The 16,692-nt window shown below is 37.4% G+C and overlaps 1 protein-coding gene across 5 annotated transcripts in view; it reads left to right on the top strand.

Annotated features, from left to right (window-relative positions):
* Positions 1-8,139, top strand: part of LOC111249143 (nose resistant to fluoxetine protein 6-like) — a 119,219-nt gene extending 111,080 nt beyond the window's left edge. For 4 of the 5 annotated variants that reach the window (XM_086986009.1, XM_086986010.1, XM_086986011.1 and 1 more), the window contains 2 exons: positions 264-6,750; positions 7,410-8,139. In XM_086986009.1, the coding sequence (XP_086842135.1) occupies positions 264-440 (177 nt within the window). In that variant the 3' untranslated portion in view covers positions 441-6,750; positions 7,410-8,139. The remainder of the gene's footprint in view (positions 1-263; positions 6,751-7,409) is intronic. The other variant, XM_022802597.2, reaches the window with a different exon arrangement.
* Positions 8,140-16,692: the final 8,553 nt, after the last annotated feature.

The raw sequence follows: 16,692 nt of genomic DNA on the forward strand, positions 1-16,692 counted from the left end.
AGTACGTTGCTAACTACCTGCATCTATTGGATGGGAACTGTTGCATGAAAACGGCAATTAATGCATCCGGCTTTGCCGTCTAACAGAAATCTGATTCAGCGAAAGACTGATATTTTTAGATATTTTTGAAGAAATGAAGATACTTCAAATGCCGATACAGATATACGCTAGGATTATATTTTTTTCTTAAATCACACTGACTGCACCCAAGATATTTATATTGAAAATGTAGCTTGCATGTTTCTATTCTGCTCTGATTATAGGAGAGTCGCAAGGAACCCGCTGTTGAACTTCGAACAACCCGCCGTATTAACGACGAGCTCGGACAAATGCACATCGCATTTGCGCGGGACCTTAGCAGTTCGATAGAAGTGAATCGCCACGGTGACACTAATGGTGATACCTGTCGTAGCAATTACAATGTCGCGATTCATCTCTAAACCGCTCCTCCGTCATCTCTGTCCTTCCCATCTGCATGGATCACTATCAACAAATGGAACGTGTTGTAAACCTCTATAGGAGAGCCGATACCAGTAGCGACGAAATCAGAGCAAAGCGTGACATATATATCAATATGGGTTCACCCCTCTATTCAAGGGGATGCGAAAACTAGTATGTGCACTCTACAAAGAAGACGACCCACAGGACGAGTTCAGCTCAGATGATTGAAACCATCAAAAAACTTTGGACTCATTATCTACACGATCAAGATTTTAGCAGCACGTTTATTTACAACGACAACACTATAAGAACTGAAGACATGATTCTATATATATTTGCTCATATTACTGTAAATATACGCTAGGAATGGCGCACCTGTCACTGATGTCATTAACTCAAGAACGATGAGTGTAGGAAACAAGCGACTTTTGTTGACATGGTCAATCGAATGGCTGCTCGGATGGTAGAAGACGAAGGCGACAAAACGCTTTGCCTACGCGCCAGTATCCATAATCTATTGTATATGGGCTCGTGGTTGGGCGAATCCATACACGAATGTGTACTTTGAAGATACACTGTTGATCAGTTTTGGTTTTTCATTATTTTTTATTAATTTTATTGTAATAAAACCTTCACTCACTTGTCAAATCCTGACGGGGTGGCCACAGTTGTTAAACGTATAGTATATAGTTCTGAAGAGATTTCAGACTGTCTGACGCACATACGTCGCCAACGGGTGACGGTGCTTAGTATGAGACTCGCAAAGCCGGATTACTTCCTTTCAAGAATATCGGAACATCATTAGTTAAGCTAGTCTAAAAAAGCTCTGAATTAACACACTCTATAGATAACACAATGTTTTTGTTTCCTGATCGTTTTTTAACCAATGGTATGATATTACAGGTAATTTACAGATCTAGACGTTTTAGCTATAATACATAGAGGCGGAATCATAAGCCAACATGATTTTGGAATACTTTTGTAGAAGAACAAAGCCGTTGGATACTCACTTACCAAACATTCTGCCAACTGGGCCTATATAGCCTACACAGCCAGTCTACTTATTCTAATTAATATATAACAATATGTAGTACTGGACAAAGAATGGAAAAATAGGTTCAATCATTACCATCAGTCGACTGAAAAAAAAATAGCAGTGTTATACCACGAAGATGGGTATGATACTTTTTTCTAATCCAAAGTATTAGCCGATTATCTAAAGGCCGTTCGACTATCAGATTTTCTTTTAACTTACATATAGTTAATACTACTTGTCAGAAAACGGTCAAATGACTTCACTTATACCCGTATTTATATCTTCATTAATTATGCGCTGATGACTTGAAATGGAATACGTGAATTGAAGGCATACATTTCTTGTCTATAATCGCCGCGTATCTGGGGTGACAAAATTACTAATTTTGTGGTCGTACGCAAATGTATTGTACTGGTCCATATCCAGCTTTTACATATATTTTTAATTTTAAGTAAGCATGTCTGGTTGTCTAGAGATCTAGAAGGGATTAAAGCTGAATTGGCATCGTTTCAAAACGATCAGTACTTCTATGTGATCGCTGAATGTCAAAACCTATGGCTACCGATTTACTTGGCATTTCTTGCATCTTATACGATCGAAAAGCAACAAAAAATCGTAATTCATGTTCTTACCAAACCCCACTTATCAACGGCATCATCCCAAGCTATTTTATCTATACAGTTAAAGGTAGATAAAGCAAATTTCATATGGAATATCTCGCTGTGGTTTGTTTTTTATGTAAGTTATATAACCCAGTCAATTAACAAAAATCCGCCAATTCCAGTATGCCAAGAGGTGACTTAGATTTATGAAATCTTAAACAATTTTACTTTATTAGGACATGTTAATAAATTTGTGGGCCTGATCGACTGCTTTTAGTGCAGACATTGATGTCTGCCCTACGATTAGTCGATCAGGCCCGTGTATCAATATTACTATTTACCTTCCCATTGGAACATGTGTTATTCTCTAGGTGAATCGCCAAAGAATGACATTAGATAATGATAATGATGAGGATGAAAATAACAATGAACGTAATATTTTTTAGTACCGACAGTGTTAAGTGTCTTAGTAATATGTGCGTAACCTCTAGTTACGCTGTTCTTCGTGGTTAAGTGCTCAATAGTGCAGCTTCGAGGTATTTTTTGACCAACAGTATGCTCTTTATTCAAAGCGTTATGACGGTCATTGGAGAGTTGGTTCCGACAAGTTTGTTGTGTTCCACCTATCTTCTTTTTTGATCGTGGTAGGCCAAAAAGAGAGATTTGATTCGACCCAGATTTGGGGGTACGCAGGCTTTATGGCAATATTTGTGAAGACATTTCATAGTACCCTCCATCGAAATGTTTCATTGATTTATGATGAGATTCCAACTGAAACATTGTTATAATAAAACTTCCTTCTTTTCAACAATATATCTCATCGTAAAAATTTCTTTCAGTTTTCAGGGTCGGGTTCCTTTTTAGGTCCTTGCATTGTTTTTCTTTGTCAGCAGCTTTTGACAATATTCGGTGCCATTCCTACAGTTCTAATACAGTTTAATACTAGTCTCGAAAAATCCATCTCCAATACGGGTGCGTGAAGTCGTCTATTCTCGTGTCCGTAGCATGTCATAGCAAGTAATGCTGTCTACGCTTTTTAAAATCATACTTAATTCATACACCTGTATTAAAAAATGACATGACACAAAAGGACTTACAACGTTTTACAGCCTGCGAGTTCGCGGTCGAAGCGATTGCTTAACTCGCAATTCTAACCCAAAGGACCCTTGTATTCTCTACGCCAACTTTACATACATATGGATCACAGCGTACAGTACAAACTACTGGTGATAACTCAAGTACTTTATAGTCAATAAGAAATCATAAATTTTAATTTTTCACTGCCACTAATACCTATCGTGACAGTAAAAAGCCCAGGTAGGACACCTGTTTCTCCAGGCACACTTTAATACAATAAGTTGATGCAATCCATCCTTATCTCTTGTGTCGTCAATTGCAGCGTAAACAAGACTATTCTGAAACATATTGCATTCGTTTCCCTCAACTGGGTTCAAACACTTTGCTCAGATTTTAATATGTATCTAACACCTTCTACATACACGATATTATTCGTAAATCGCTTGCAGCTGTATAAGATAAAAATGTATTGCGCTAATAAAAATTGTTCTCTCCCATTTCTGCTTGAAATAAATGAGCAGATCGGGCAGTGCCTACACTATATAGCATATAGGAAAATCATGGGATTACAAATAGATAAGCAAGATTCATTTGAGTAAAATGTAACTTAATTGTGATTGTAACTTGAAAAACGAAAAAGTATAGAAGATGAGGTGATGCAACAAAGAACGGCACTAATGTAAAGACAATGGGTCACAACCACCTACAATAGTCATCGCAGGTGCAGGGTATAAGTGCAATATAATCGTGTTATAATGTAACAATATAGCGAGGCCAAACTGATCTATTGCCATTATTGAGGAGGAATTTAATAAATCAACCAAGTGTAACCCCTATATCAGAGAACAACTTATAACATTATTAGTTTTGCTGTTTCTACATAACCACTTTAACTGCTTATCACCGTTCTCTCAACAAACAAGTCAATCTCAGTGTTTAATAAAGACTTGACGAAGTTTTAAGTCAAACACTATTTGTTTACAATGGCATTATTTCAACACACGGAAAAATCATAAGTCGGAAGAAATTATATTGTTATATTATGACAATGACATCTGCTGTTCTGTTATGTATTTTCGGCAAGAACGGTTGGTCGGACATGGCATTTTTTATTCAGTGATACATCACTTTAAACTTCATTGGGTAAGTTACGATCTAGTGTCTCATATGCATTTTATTTGGCGTACGATCAGGAATTCAGTAGAATTGCCATACAAGGCTTGCTCCATTGCTTACAGCAATAACTAAGGAAATCAAAATTTCGTTGAAAAAATTTAAAACGAATTTAACGTAAATTTTATGAAAAAGAACAACTATAATTTCCTTGGTTGCAATGGACAATATTTAATAGAATGCTGAAGTTAAATATCACATATATATATATATATTTTTTTTAGCTGATAGAAATTATTTTGATTTCTTTTAACTACGATTCAATGAACTAGAATTCGACTACATGGACGTTCTAACAGAACTTATAACCATACCACATGACGTGCAATTAATCATATATAACGTATATGGTTATATAAATTGTAGAGAGACGTGAGCTCTAACGTAAATTGTTCGTTAGCATTTATGTTAGCAAACACAACACGTAGATTATAAAAATATTAAATGTGCGCACATTAGCGATAGTTCAGATTGGCATTTGTTTTTACACCCGGTTACATGGTAGAGGAGGGGTAGATAGAGACCAGCATGCTATATGGAATGATTTCCCATACAGAACAATAACGTGAAATCCCCGTCGTGTAAACGAACGATGATCGCTTGGAAAAGATTATGCTACGCTTTTTGGCATTTTCTTTTATAAATAATTCCTGAGTTCTTTTTTTTTTAATAAATATATCTAAATATATTGCGTTCCGTTTGAGAAGCAAAATATTTACTTTTCAGGTGCGAATACTAGATGCAGAGTAATGTAATGGCCGGCACAAAATCGAACCTTGACAACTAATCATAAGATTGATTTGAATTATTACTTACATTTTACTGCCTCTGCTACTCAGAGTCAATAACAAAATCACACTGTTGATACCGCATAAAATCAAAAAGTGACATTGAACGAGGTCCTCCCGGCGGATGGTTTTGACAATGTTGGCAAGCGCTCGAAAGACATGCCGATATTTTCTCCATATTGTGTTATATTCTGGTAGATTTACCAACCTGAAATCAGATTTTGCATGTGCTATTTCCTTTTTCGTTAAGTAAATTTCAATGAAGCGTTACCATTCAATAACAGGTTGAAAAACTTGCAGGGTTTTTTGCGCAAACTCATGATAATTTTGAAATCTTCAAAATACGCCATATCTCGTATTTTCATTTTCGTATGGCTGAACTAAAATCCCTCGATAATGCTAGTACTGATCCGTTTGTGTGTTCGAAAGGTTTTTGCATTTACATTTCTTTGTTTAGCCGAGACAGCGCTAAATAAGAATCTATTCAAATTTTAGTCCAACGCCTTTTATATTATTATAGTTTCTGTTCGTACGAGTAGCGACTTTACCTATTATTTGTTGCCGTTGTTGTCCCCGTTCGGCGTTTAGAAATACAAGCTCATGCAGGTGTGTTGTTTAAACATGGTTTTGTTCAGACAAGAATCGAGCGATTAAGCACAACTATCGTGTAGGGACACCGAGGAAAGAGACGAAAATAGGCAGCTCTACCATCTTTAGACGAGAGACTCGCGGGTAGAACGTTTTGTAATCCCAAGGCCTTTCTGCTTATGACGGTCCTAAGGGAATCAGTTTTACCATGGATTGTCTTGCTTTACATATCTTCACAATTTTTTATTCTATACGACATATGAAAAGTGGTCCACCCTTCTTTTATTTTGTCTTTGCACCGAGTTATTTAAAACATGTGACTCTAGCAAATTCGAAGCAGGCGCTTAAAACCTTTTCCGAAATATTCATCATTAGTTGCCTGTTTATATACAATCTCCATATCGTTTTGCTATACACTCGATGCTTTTCGTAGCATCTACGGTCTCTACACTATCCTGCACGCTTCGGAAGGCTCATTTCTTCTGGAGCAGGCATCATCTTACAAAAAAAAAAGCAGCGTACCTCACAAAACTTTTAATATACATCAAACAAAACGAACGTACTTCGTCCTAGCATAGGATGCAATTAGATTTTCAGCCTAGTCATCCAAACCTTCGGGGAATCACTTTACATCCAGCCTACTTTTCCACATAAATTATATGGGAAAATAATTCATACAGTCATCTCTTCGATATGCGTCGCAATGGACACGTAAATAGATGAAGTTCACCAAAAACGACAAGTCGTGATTCATATAGATGTCGCTTGTTTGTGCTTCTCCCAGCACTAGACGTGATATAAACGGTGGTACAACGACGGCGTACCCTTGGAGGCAATTCGATCATCCGTAGGATAGAATTCCGCAAATCTTTAAAGAAAATATTATTTTTCTGCACACAACGTACTTGCTGCGTCACCGGTTTGTTACAGAACGTGTAGGTATTGAGCGTTGCTCTACTGATGAACTCCACACTGATGTTGCCGCCACAAAGAGGGAAAGACCGTTCGAGGGCACAATTGTAACTTGTCTAACAAAAAATCTTTGGTAAGACACGTGTGAACTGTATGTTAGCTTTTGGGGACAGATATAATCCACATGCCACATCGTTAACCACATGGTATAGTGTTCAGCGGCTGTTCTAAACGTCAGACGCGAAGTATTTAGGTATGATGAGTGTGACCTTGTGGTAGTGCAGTGAAAACGTGTCTACCTAGAAAACTTTGGGGCATGTTGTGATCTAGATTCGAAACCGAAAACACGCTTCGCTTTATGCTAGAAGGGATCGTTCGTCATCTAAAACAATAGTACTAAACTAACGAAGTAGCAGGCGTAAAACTTGAAAGATATTTGATAAAACAGCGCAAGACCTCGATTAATCAAGCGGCGTTTGGTTGTCACAGCCACTGGCTATGAACTGTAGTCGCCTAACGTGTTGCTCACGAAGTTACCGTCCTTCATCAAATCAAGTCTAAGACACTTCGAGTTATTCAAGAACCCTTCAAAATACCATAAAAATTGCTGTAGTTGTCTGAGTAAAATGTGTACAATGGCGACGCATCTACCATTTTAGGGACATGAGATGGCCTAGGTTCTGGAAATTTTGTGCACCTATCCTCTCCAGAAAGGGATATTAGTACCAAAAAAATATTCAGACAGGGAGGCCTTTTCAGATCACTGAGTTGTCTTTGTAACACCTTGTATAGGTAATTATGGCTTGCCGGATCGAATACACTGAGCAACAGAGAACAGTCCTCGAACAATATTACAAACAAAGCCGCGCTCTGTGCGTTAAAAGAAGAGAAATTATCGCACAAGTCATCGGCTGTAGCACGGTACAGGTAAACACTTGGTTTCAAAACCGTTGAGCAAGAGACAAAAAAGAAGCGAAGATCCAAGAACGCAAATTAGGGTACTGCGTAGCGTCGGACCGGATCTTGGGAAAAGCGCATCAGCACCCTGCGCTAATCACGTCCCATTTTGATGCTCTACTATTTAATCCTGAAGCAGAAGTGATTCAATTCAGAATAACTCAAGAGGTAGTCACAGAAAAGGACCATGCTCATCTACGCCAAAAGAAAATAGACGCTTTCTTTGAAGGTTGTCCAGAACTTCCAGACGAGATCCTGGATAGTCTTGTTTGTCTTGTTTACCTCCCAGGATGTAAGACAGATTTTGCCAAATAGCTCTGGTATATTTACATTTTACAATGTTAACATTTATACTTAACGTTATTGTGTATATAATAATTGTATCGTACTTGCACTAGTTATGGCTGTAAAATATTTATGTGGTTTACATAAAATTTGCGCTATCCGGAGTAGGTACAGTTTTTCTAAATATTAAAAAGAAAAGGTGGTTTACTTTGGCTTCAAAATACAGACTGCCATCTGAATCTGTGATAAATAATAAATAATGCGTACACAGTTCAATACATTTTTTCTGCCTTGTTTTATTCAATAGGAATACTAGGTAGACTTTGGGTCGCGACGGAGCCATCATCAGAGAAAAAAATGGCTTTGAAATACACAAGCTGTGGATGCGTACTCTTAAAGTATGCTAGATATTGATATGCTATTTAGTTTGAAGCTCACTTTATTAATAATTTCGCTGCTAATCATTATGTTTATAACGAGCATGGGTTTGATATAGAGCCGTCGATGGTGTTTGGCATCAGCAGGCTGCATAAACCTATACAAAAGCATATGAATGATTACATTCACTTATGTATAGTCCTTAACTTGTTAAATATAACAAATGTGATATCTTTCAAAAAACTTATATATGATTAAAAAAACATCTAAACTTAGTAAAACAGGTGGAGAGTTTGCCTGTTTTAGTATATAGAAGCTGTTGACTTCTGATAAAATCGTTTAGTACCTACAACTCTGTGGATATAGTGTGGTCCAAATATTATTTTTCAACTTATTTAGCACATTTTTCATGCCCTGCAGGAAATCATATAGATCATCCGCACTAATTCAAGCGAGAATGTCTATGATTACGCATGCTAACTCCGATGTCTAGAGGTCTATGTATAACGACAGAGCATTCTCAAAGCCAGACCGATTTGGCAGATCCTCTAGTTTACCTTGAATCATGGCCGCATTTGTCTCCGCTTGGCGCTTTTGCTAGAATCTTCTCACGAGAAGAGCGGCAATTTTTGAATCAGTTGTTTACATGATCCGCTGCCCAGTCTATTGAAGAGGCTATCGCCATCTTTCAGGAGGCACGAAGATTCCGGTCTTCTACAAAGTAAGCTACTTGTCTTTGTGTGATCGAAAATTTTTTCACAGCTGTAGTTATTTAACAGTTTTGTTGAACCCAATCAGTTTTCTAAAATGAAAGTGGAAAGACACACTGTGGTCAACTCAGAGAGCAGACCGCCGAAAAACGTTTTTTTTCTAAGGCTCGAACGATATTGGGCAGTGTGAAGAATAGAATTCTGCTCGAATTATTTAAATTCGAAGGAACAGATGTACAACGTTCTTCATAAAGACTGGGAGTGACGCCTTTTAAATTGATTTTTCTTAAAAAGACTTGGCCGTCAGGGACATCCTTGGTGAACTTAAAACATAGCCACTTCAACAAAGCATAGCTATTTTAAAAATCTCTAGACTTATAAATGAATAAAATGGCTGTAAACAATTAAGAACACGCATTCAATTTTGCGTTATATTTATAACGTAATATATAGAATATATATAGGATCTAATATAATATACAGAATATTATCTGCGTCGAAAAAGTCGATTTCAATCAATTCTGAGTTACTCCAAACTAGGTGCAGTTGAACTTATAGAAAATACCTGAATTATCTTTAAATAACTCATTGGTTACGCGCTCTCTAATCATTCAATTATTTATGTGTATTTATAACCCGTAGGTATACTATTTCTGGCTGTTTCGAAAGCTTGTCGAGCAGGCCAACGTTTCTAGAACACTAATCGTTTTCAGATTTTCGTCCACCAAAATTCTAGCTTATTACACCACAGAAAGCTCCATGGATTATCGTGCCGCGAGGAACAAGTAAATTTTGTTTCATTTGTGAGATACTTGATTGTGGCTCGCAGGGAGTGGGAATGCGACGTCGATTTTACATCAACATTCTGAAACTTCTAATGCAGCACGGCTAGCTTCAAGGCGTACTGTTCCTTCTACTGTTGTTTTTTTTTATAAAGCACAGTTCGTTAGTTTCACACTATTAATTACAAGGTTAACAGATAAGTAATCGGCTAGCAATTCTTCTCCTAGATAGCCAGCTTTTTTGCACCGTAAAGACGCCACATCGACGAGAGTACAGTGATGCAACACCAAGCATCTCTATAAAACCCCATCGATAATAGAATGCCTGCAAAATAATAGATAATTATTATACCGTGCATTGACCGTACTAGAGCATAGAGATTATCAAAGCTTCCTTCATTTAGGCACTTAATAGCATTATGTTAGTTTGAGCCGTTTGCTGGAAGAGCTGTTTTTTTGTTCATCTGTATGGAAAAGTGCAAGTTTTTTTAAAAAAGGTTAGCATAAAATCTACACTGATTTTTGCATGCTCGAGGTCTCAACTGTATTGACCGTGTTTTCTGCAATACTTTTCATTCACAGAACAATTTGGTGTCTCTGCACTATTCCATTTGATACTACTTTTGTTAAATACAAACCAGTACTCAATGAATAAAATTATACTTTATTACTAGACTAAGTATATATACTTTGAGATTATTTGGTCTGGTCTTACTGTTATCTTCTCTAACCGAAAGAAGATTACCTTATGGAAGAATGGTGTGAGGGAATGGATAAACTAGAAACCGGTTTCGGTGAATTTATAAAACCCTCAGATCTCTTTCAAAGTTTTTACAATTGCGAATGAGGCTGAAGCATAAGCGTTTGTGGCTTTTGCTATTTACATGTAAAATTATTTCTTCCCGCATTCATTCCATTGTCATGCCTGTCGCTTTTGTCGGTGTAGTACCAATAACTTGCATATGAATTGATCAAGGATTTAAGTGGACCCTTTAAGAGGATTATTGCTTGCATGGCCACAACAACTTGGAGATCGTTACCCATTTTTCAAGATTGGTTCTTGTAAATAATTATATCCTTAGCAATTTCTAAAAAAAAAGAATCGCAAAACATTAAAAAGTTCAAACTGATTCTGCATAAGCAATTTATCTTTCTCTCAAACTCCTCGCTTAGGAGAAGCTTTTCAAACGAAAGCAACTGAGCGTAGTGATTGTAGCTCAGCGCTTCTAGTGAAGTCAATGGATCATTAAAACCGTCTTCCGGCCAATATCCGCATATTGATCTTAATGTATCTTTATAAACAACGCTTTAATGTTTTTCTATTAACTGAAGTTGACAATCTTGTCAAATTGTGAAATTGTTAATAATGTAAGAAAGACTTTTTGTCTCGTACGGTGATGGCCTCGTCACTGGGTATGCATCAGGCTCAAAAGTGGAGATGTAAACTGCACTTAATAAGTCGAATTTCAATAGTTGGACCCCACTAGGTCCAGAGATGTACGTGCTTTTACCGAAGGTCAACAACTTGAGTGTACTAAAACAGGTGAACTCTTCACCATAAGCTTAGATGTTTATTTGTCATATATAAGTTTTTTGAAAGTTCTCACATTTGTTATATTTAACAAGTTAAGAACTATACATAAGTGAGTGTTGCCGTTCATGCGCTTTTGTGTAGGTTTATGCAGCCTGCTGATACCAAACACCATCGACGACTATATACCAAAGCCGTGTTAGTAGCGAAGTTATTAATGAAGTGAGCTTCAAATTAAATAGTATATCAATATCCAGCATACTTTAAGAGTACGTATCCACAGCTTGTGTGTTTCAGAGCCATTTTTTCCTCTGATAATGGCCCCGTGGCAACTCAATATCTGAAGTCTATTTAGTACTGCTATTGAATAAAACAAGGCAGAAAAAATGTATTGAACTGTGTACGCATTATTTATTATTTATCACAGATTCAGATGGCAGTCTGTATTTTGAAGACAAAGGAAACCACCTTTTTTTTTTTAATACTTGGAAAGACTGTACTTACTATAGATAGCGCAAATTCTATGTAAAATCGCATAAATATTTTACTGCCATAACTAATGCACATACGATGCAATATTATATACACGATAATGTCAAATATAAATGCTAACATTATATAATGTAAATACACCAGCTTTGGCAAAGTGTGTCTTGTATCCTAGGAGGTAAACAAGACAAACAAGGCCATCTAGGATCTTGTCTGGAAGTTCTGGACAACCTTTCTTTTGACACACGGTGCGCGGCTTTATTTGTAATATGGTTCGAGAACTGTTCTCTGTTGCTCAGTGTATTCGATCCGGCAAGCCATAATTACCTATACAAGATGTTAAAAAGACATCTCAGTGATTTGAAAAGGCCTCCCTGTTTGAATATTTTTTGGTACCCCTTTCTGAAGAGGATAGGTGCATAAGGCTTTCCACAAAGTTGGGCGCGACACCCCCATATGAATGTTTTGATCTTTCAATAATAAAACGGCCAAGAGACCCAAATATTTTTATAAACCGCAAGCATACCTTTAACGAATTGACTTATGGTATCGATGTGATTATTGAAACTGACGAAAACTACAACTATAATGGCATATATTATATGTTATCCTTTTTATCTCTTAATTTGCATATATCTATTTTAACATCCTAAGCGTTTTATATATTATGAGAGCTTTGAGTTGTTTCTGGTGGAATAGCATAGAAGACTGAAATCGACTCTGGGTAACTTCCCAGAGTCGATTTCAGTCTTCTATGGTATTCCACCAGAAACAATTCAAAGCTCTCATAATGTCGTTCGAGTTGGAAACCTCCAGTGCAAAAATAGACACTAGATTTTTTGAAAGTCGGAAATTTGTGTGATTCGGTAACGGCCTCATCTTCAAAGTAAAAATTCTGCCATCTACAAAACAGGCGAAAGAAGCATGGGCTCCACCCCGGCCAATTCACCAGGGAGAGCGAAGCTTCAACCAAGAAAAACTTCAGGGAACAGAGCTCTGTCCCTCGATATTCCGTTGCTTTCAGGACTAAATAACTAAACGGTGGCCCGCATTTAAAGCAATGCTTTGATTAGCTATGAATGAATAAAAGTGATTTAATTTATTATAGCTAGCGGGTCATTTCACGGAGGTTCATTCACATCAGCTCAGATAGTTCTCTCTTAAATTATTTGGTGAATGGCTAGAATCTGCTCTGCGCTACGCAAGCTTCGGTAGCGGCCATCCTTAAATGCACGTCGGACTCAACTAGTCTCAGAGGCAGTGATCCCGTCACAACCTGGCTGGCCCTAATGATACAGCAATAGAAGACTGCCAATGACTGGTAAAATTACGCTGCACGAGGTCCGTCCTTGCCACTTTGGCCTGAACAGTACCTGCGGACGGTTTATTGTGTATATTTTACCGACATTCCGGTACTTATTTCAAGGCCCGTTTGAAATCAGATTAGGATCTGCTATTTCCTTTTTCATTGAGTAAATTTTAATAACGCTACAGAATCCATCGCACTTATAATCTTCTTTTTTTTTTGCTTATTTTCATGTAGATCTTTTTTGTATCATTTGTCATTTTAGTTTTCATAGAGACTAACAACTCAACAAAAAGCTTGACATCACCAGAATCGTTTTGCTGCGGATGAGTGTTCGTAGTAACTAATCGAACGAATCGATCACGAATCCGTTATATACACTGTGATAACCAATGAATGTTGCTGAAATTTAATTACATCTTTCGTTCAGTTTTGTATTTATCCTATGAACAGATTACAATATCTGGCTCTGTCACGCATGTCAGATTTTGAAAATAATCACGATAACGGATGAACAGCCAGTAATTTTCCTTCACAGTATCTATTGCGCCACCTAAGGTCCCGGGCTTGGGCGAGAGCACAAGATGCACTTTAATGTATGGTTCGCACGGGACAGTAAGCAATCTTTTTAGTTATCAGCATCATCCGTAGTGTAAGGAAGACACCTTCACAGCGCCATACTTGAAGTGCGAATCGCCAAACAATCATTGGAAGAACTACGAATTTGTATTTAGAGTATTTGTTGACAATATAATAAAAATGTATCCTTGGTATCTACCAGGGTCACGTATTTCCCAGTTGTCGTACTAATATTGAGCATTGGCACCAACAAGTGGGCTAATAGCATAGGCCAAAGCTTTCAGAAATTCAAGCGCTTAGGTCGGCGAAAAAACTCTAAGGGTGCAAAAAGGCATAAAAACCTTATATGAAATTATCTCGATAACTCAATTAGAAGTTAATATTCATCTATCTAAAATTACCGTTGATTTATGCATAAAGCCCTATGTGTATTAAAAATGGCTAATTTGAATGAATTTGGATTAACTTTTCGAGCCCTCCTTATCTAAACCGTATTGATAATCTGCCGGTTTATCTTATGAGTCGCTTTCAGATTTTTCAGAAACTCCATGAAATCTGGCAATAATGTGAACCGTCGATTTCAATCTTGATAAAATGCGGCGCGAAAAGATTAACTAGTCGCTAATCTTCGCCCAAATTCTAAAATAGACGCACTGTTGTTTGCAATGACAAGTTTATCTTATTTTAAGGAAAAACCGGCTTTCGTATAATCCTAGGAATAACGGATGAATACATGCTCATGTAACATATAACGACAAGTAGTTCTCCGTCTCTGTTACCTCTTGCATCCAGGCAGATAGCTCAGGGTAGGTTAAACAGAATTTTAATTGCCCACCAATTACCGGTTGTCTAGTTCTGATTTTGGAAATTCTAATGGTAGCAGTCGAAATCGAAAACCGAGTAAGAACAAAAAGCACAACTTCGGTGCACGTGATACTCACCATAAACTATATTGCCTGATAAAGATATTGAAGTATACGGCACAACAGGATAAGCTCAATATTTACTTATGTAACAAAGACAAAAGCAAAATATTGAAAGGGGCAGCAAAGACCTCATTTAAAAGAAAAAGAAATAAGCCACGCACATCAATATGCTAAAGGATATCCAACAGGAAATGCAGAGGGGCTGAGTATACTTTTTAAACAAGTCACTCAACTAAAAACAAAAAATAAAGCTTTACGGAAAGAGCCCGCAGAACTTGAAGTAAAGTCGATTTCCAAGCCGTTCTAGAATTCGTTCTATAAGGTTAGAAGAAAAAGTGAACAAGACAATCAGGCACGAACTCGGTACTTCAGATGAAGAAACGTTGGAGGTCAATAGCTACAGTGAACAAACGCGAGAAGGTGATGGTCATGAAGAGCAGGTTTAAAGCTCCAGAAGGAAAGGTACATTGCATATCAAGCGTGCAAATGCAAAGACAGGGAAGCGCCTGAAGGAACAACACCGCGATGCGGCGTACTAGAACAAATAGCAAAGCAGTGTAACGCTCACCCCAAAAAGTACTATAAATGCGAACCGGACAAACGGTAGGTTCAACGGTGCGTTTTATTTATTACTATTATTATTATAAAAGAAACCAACCCAATAGTAAGAAATCTATCCATGTAAGAACGAATCATGAAGGATAATACGTTTTCTTTTCACAGATAAGCCTGACATTACTCTAGGATTGGAAGGTTCATCCGCAATGATATTTACTAGAAAAAAATGTTATAATAATGTGACTATGTTTGCTAACCCTGATTGTTATTTTTCTTAACATAAACGATTTCTCTGTTCGTTAATTACAATGTAAATCATCAAGTGAATTTTGTATTTGTAGCCGAGCCGTCTCTTAAATAAAGAAGCATTCATTTCAACTTACCATCGATCATCCAAAACTTTTTGTAGAACGCGAAAAGTAATTTGAAGTTCGCGCTTCTAGACGAGTTTAACTAATGAGTTTTCGCTGGATTCAATAACGGCACACGTAACTGGTGACGCGGCCATTCAGGCTTAAATAGATGTTTTGAATAATACAATTTATGCTTCCATTAGTTACCGTATCGCATGAATGCTTTTTCCAATAGAAGTTTATCTATGTCCAGTTTTGCATTAAGATCGTCTCAAGCATCCGTCACATTAGTAGACAAACGCGTCACCGCAACACGAAGGCACCGCCGTTTAGACCTGCAAATTAAGCTACTCCAGCTGAGCAAGTTTAAGATCTAAGGAGGATTTAAGGAGATCTGAGGCGAAGTATCGAAAACATTTTCGTTTAAGTGATTTTGCACGAATATAGGCAGGGAAATATATCCTCTATTGGTTTAAGCTATGTCTGAATTCCAGCTTATTTGGAATATATTTTTGATGTTGTCTGAACGACAGTGTTCGGGAACACCATGGAGATGTGCAGTGTCGACTTAAGGCTTCCCTAGACCCGCGCTTTGGAAATCTTGACTGAGATTTGCATGTCGAGGCCGTATTAAAAACCTTCTGTGGCATTTTATTCCCAATCTAACTTCTCTCAGGGCAATTTAGAATATTTACCCTACGATTACGCTTCATTTATCTATTAAATAGACCTGAAGTAGTTGTATCAAAATTGTATCAAATAGTAGTAGATGGCACCCAGCTGAATGATAACTGAGAGTCAAATGGTTTAGCTAAAAAGATTTATAACCACAGCAAGAACGGCGATGTCGACGCCCGCTAAACTCACTTCGACTTGCCTATTCGCTCCACTCCTCATGTTTGGTCCTAACTGTATGACCCATGCATGCAAATTCTAACTTCTTGTTTAGCTGACACTCATCGGCATGAGAACTAGTGAGAAAGGGTATGGTTGATTATGTCATCTCGACCCGACATGCGTGTTTTGCATCTGTTGTATATAATGCCAGAGGATAATTTCCTTTATGTTCACAGTCGATTTCGTTAGAAAAACCTATGAATGTAGGCTGCTCAAAACCCACATTTTTCTTTGTTTCAGTAATACATTATGCACAACCGGACGCTTTCAAAGCAAAGTTTATCTAATAGAGGTCAAGTCTGTAAGGCAAATATAAAAATCTAA

This window comes from Varroa destructor, unplaced genomic scaffold, assembly GCF_002443255.2.
Source record: "Varroa destructor unplaced genomic scaffold, Vdes_3.0 BEIS01000004.1, whole genome shotgun sequence".
Taxonomy (NCBI): domain Eukaryota; kingdom Metazoa; phylum Arthropoda; class Arachnida; order Mesostigmata; family Varroidae; genus Varroa; species Varroa destructor.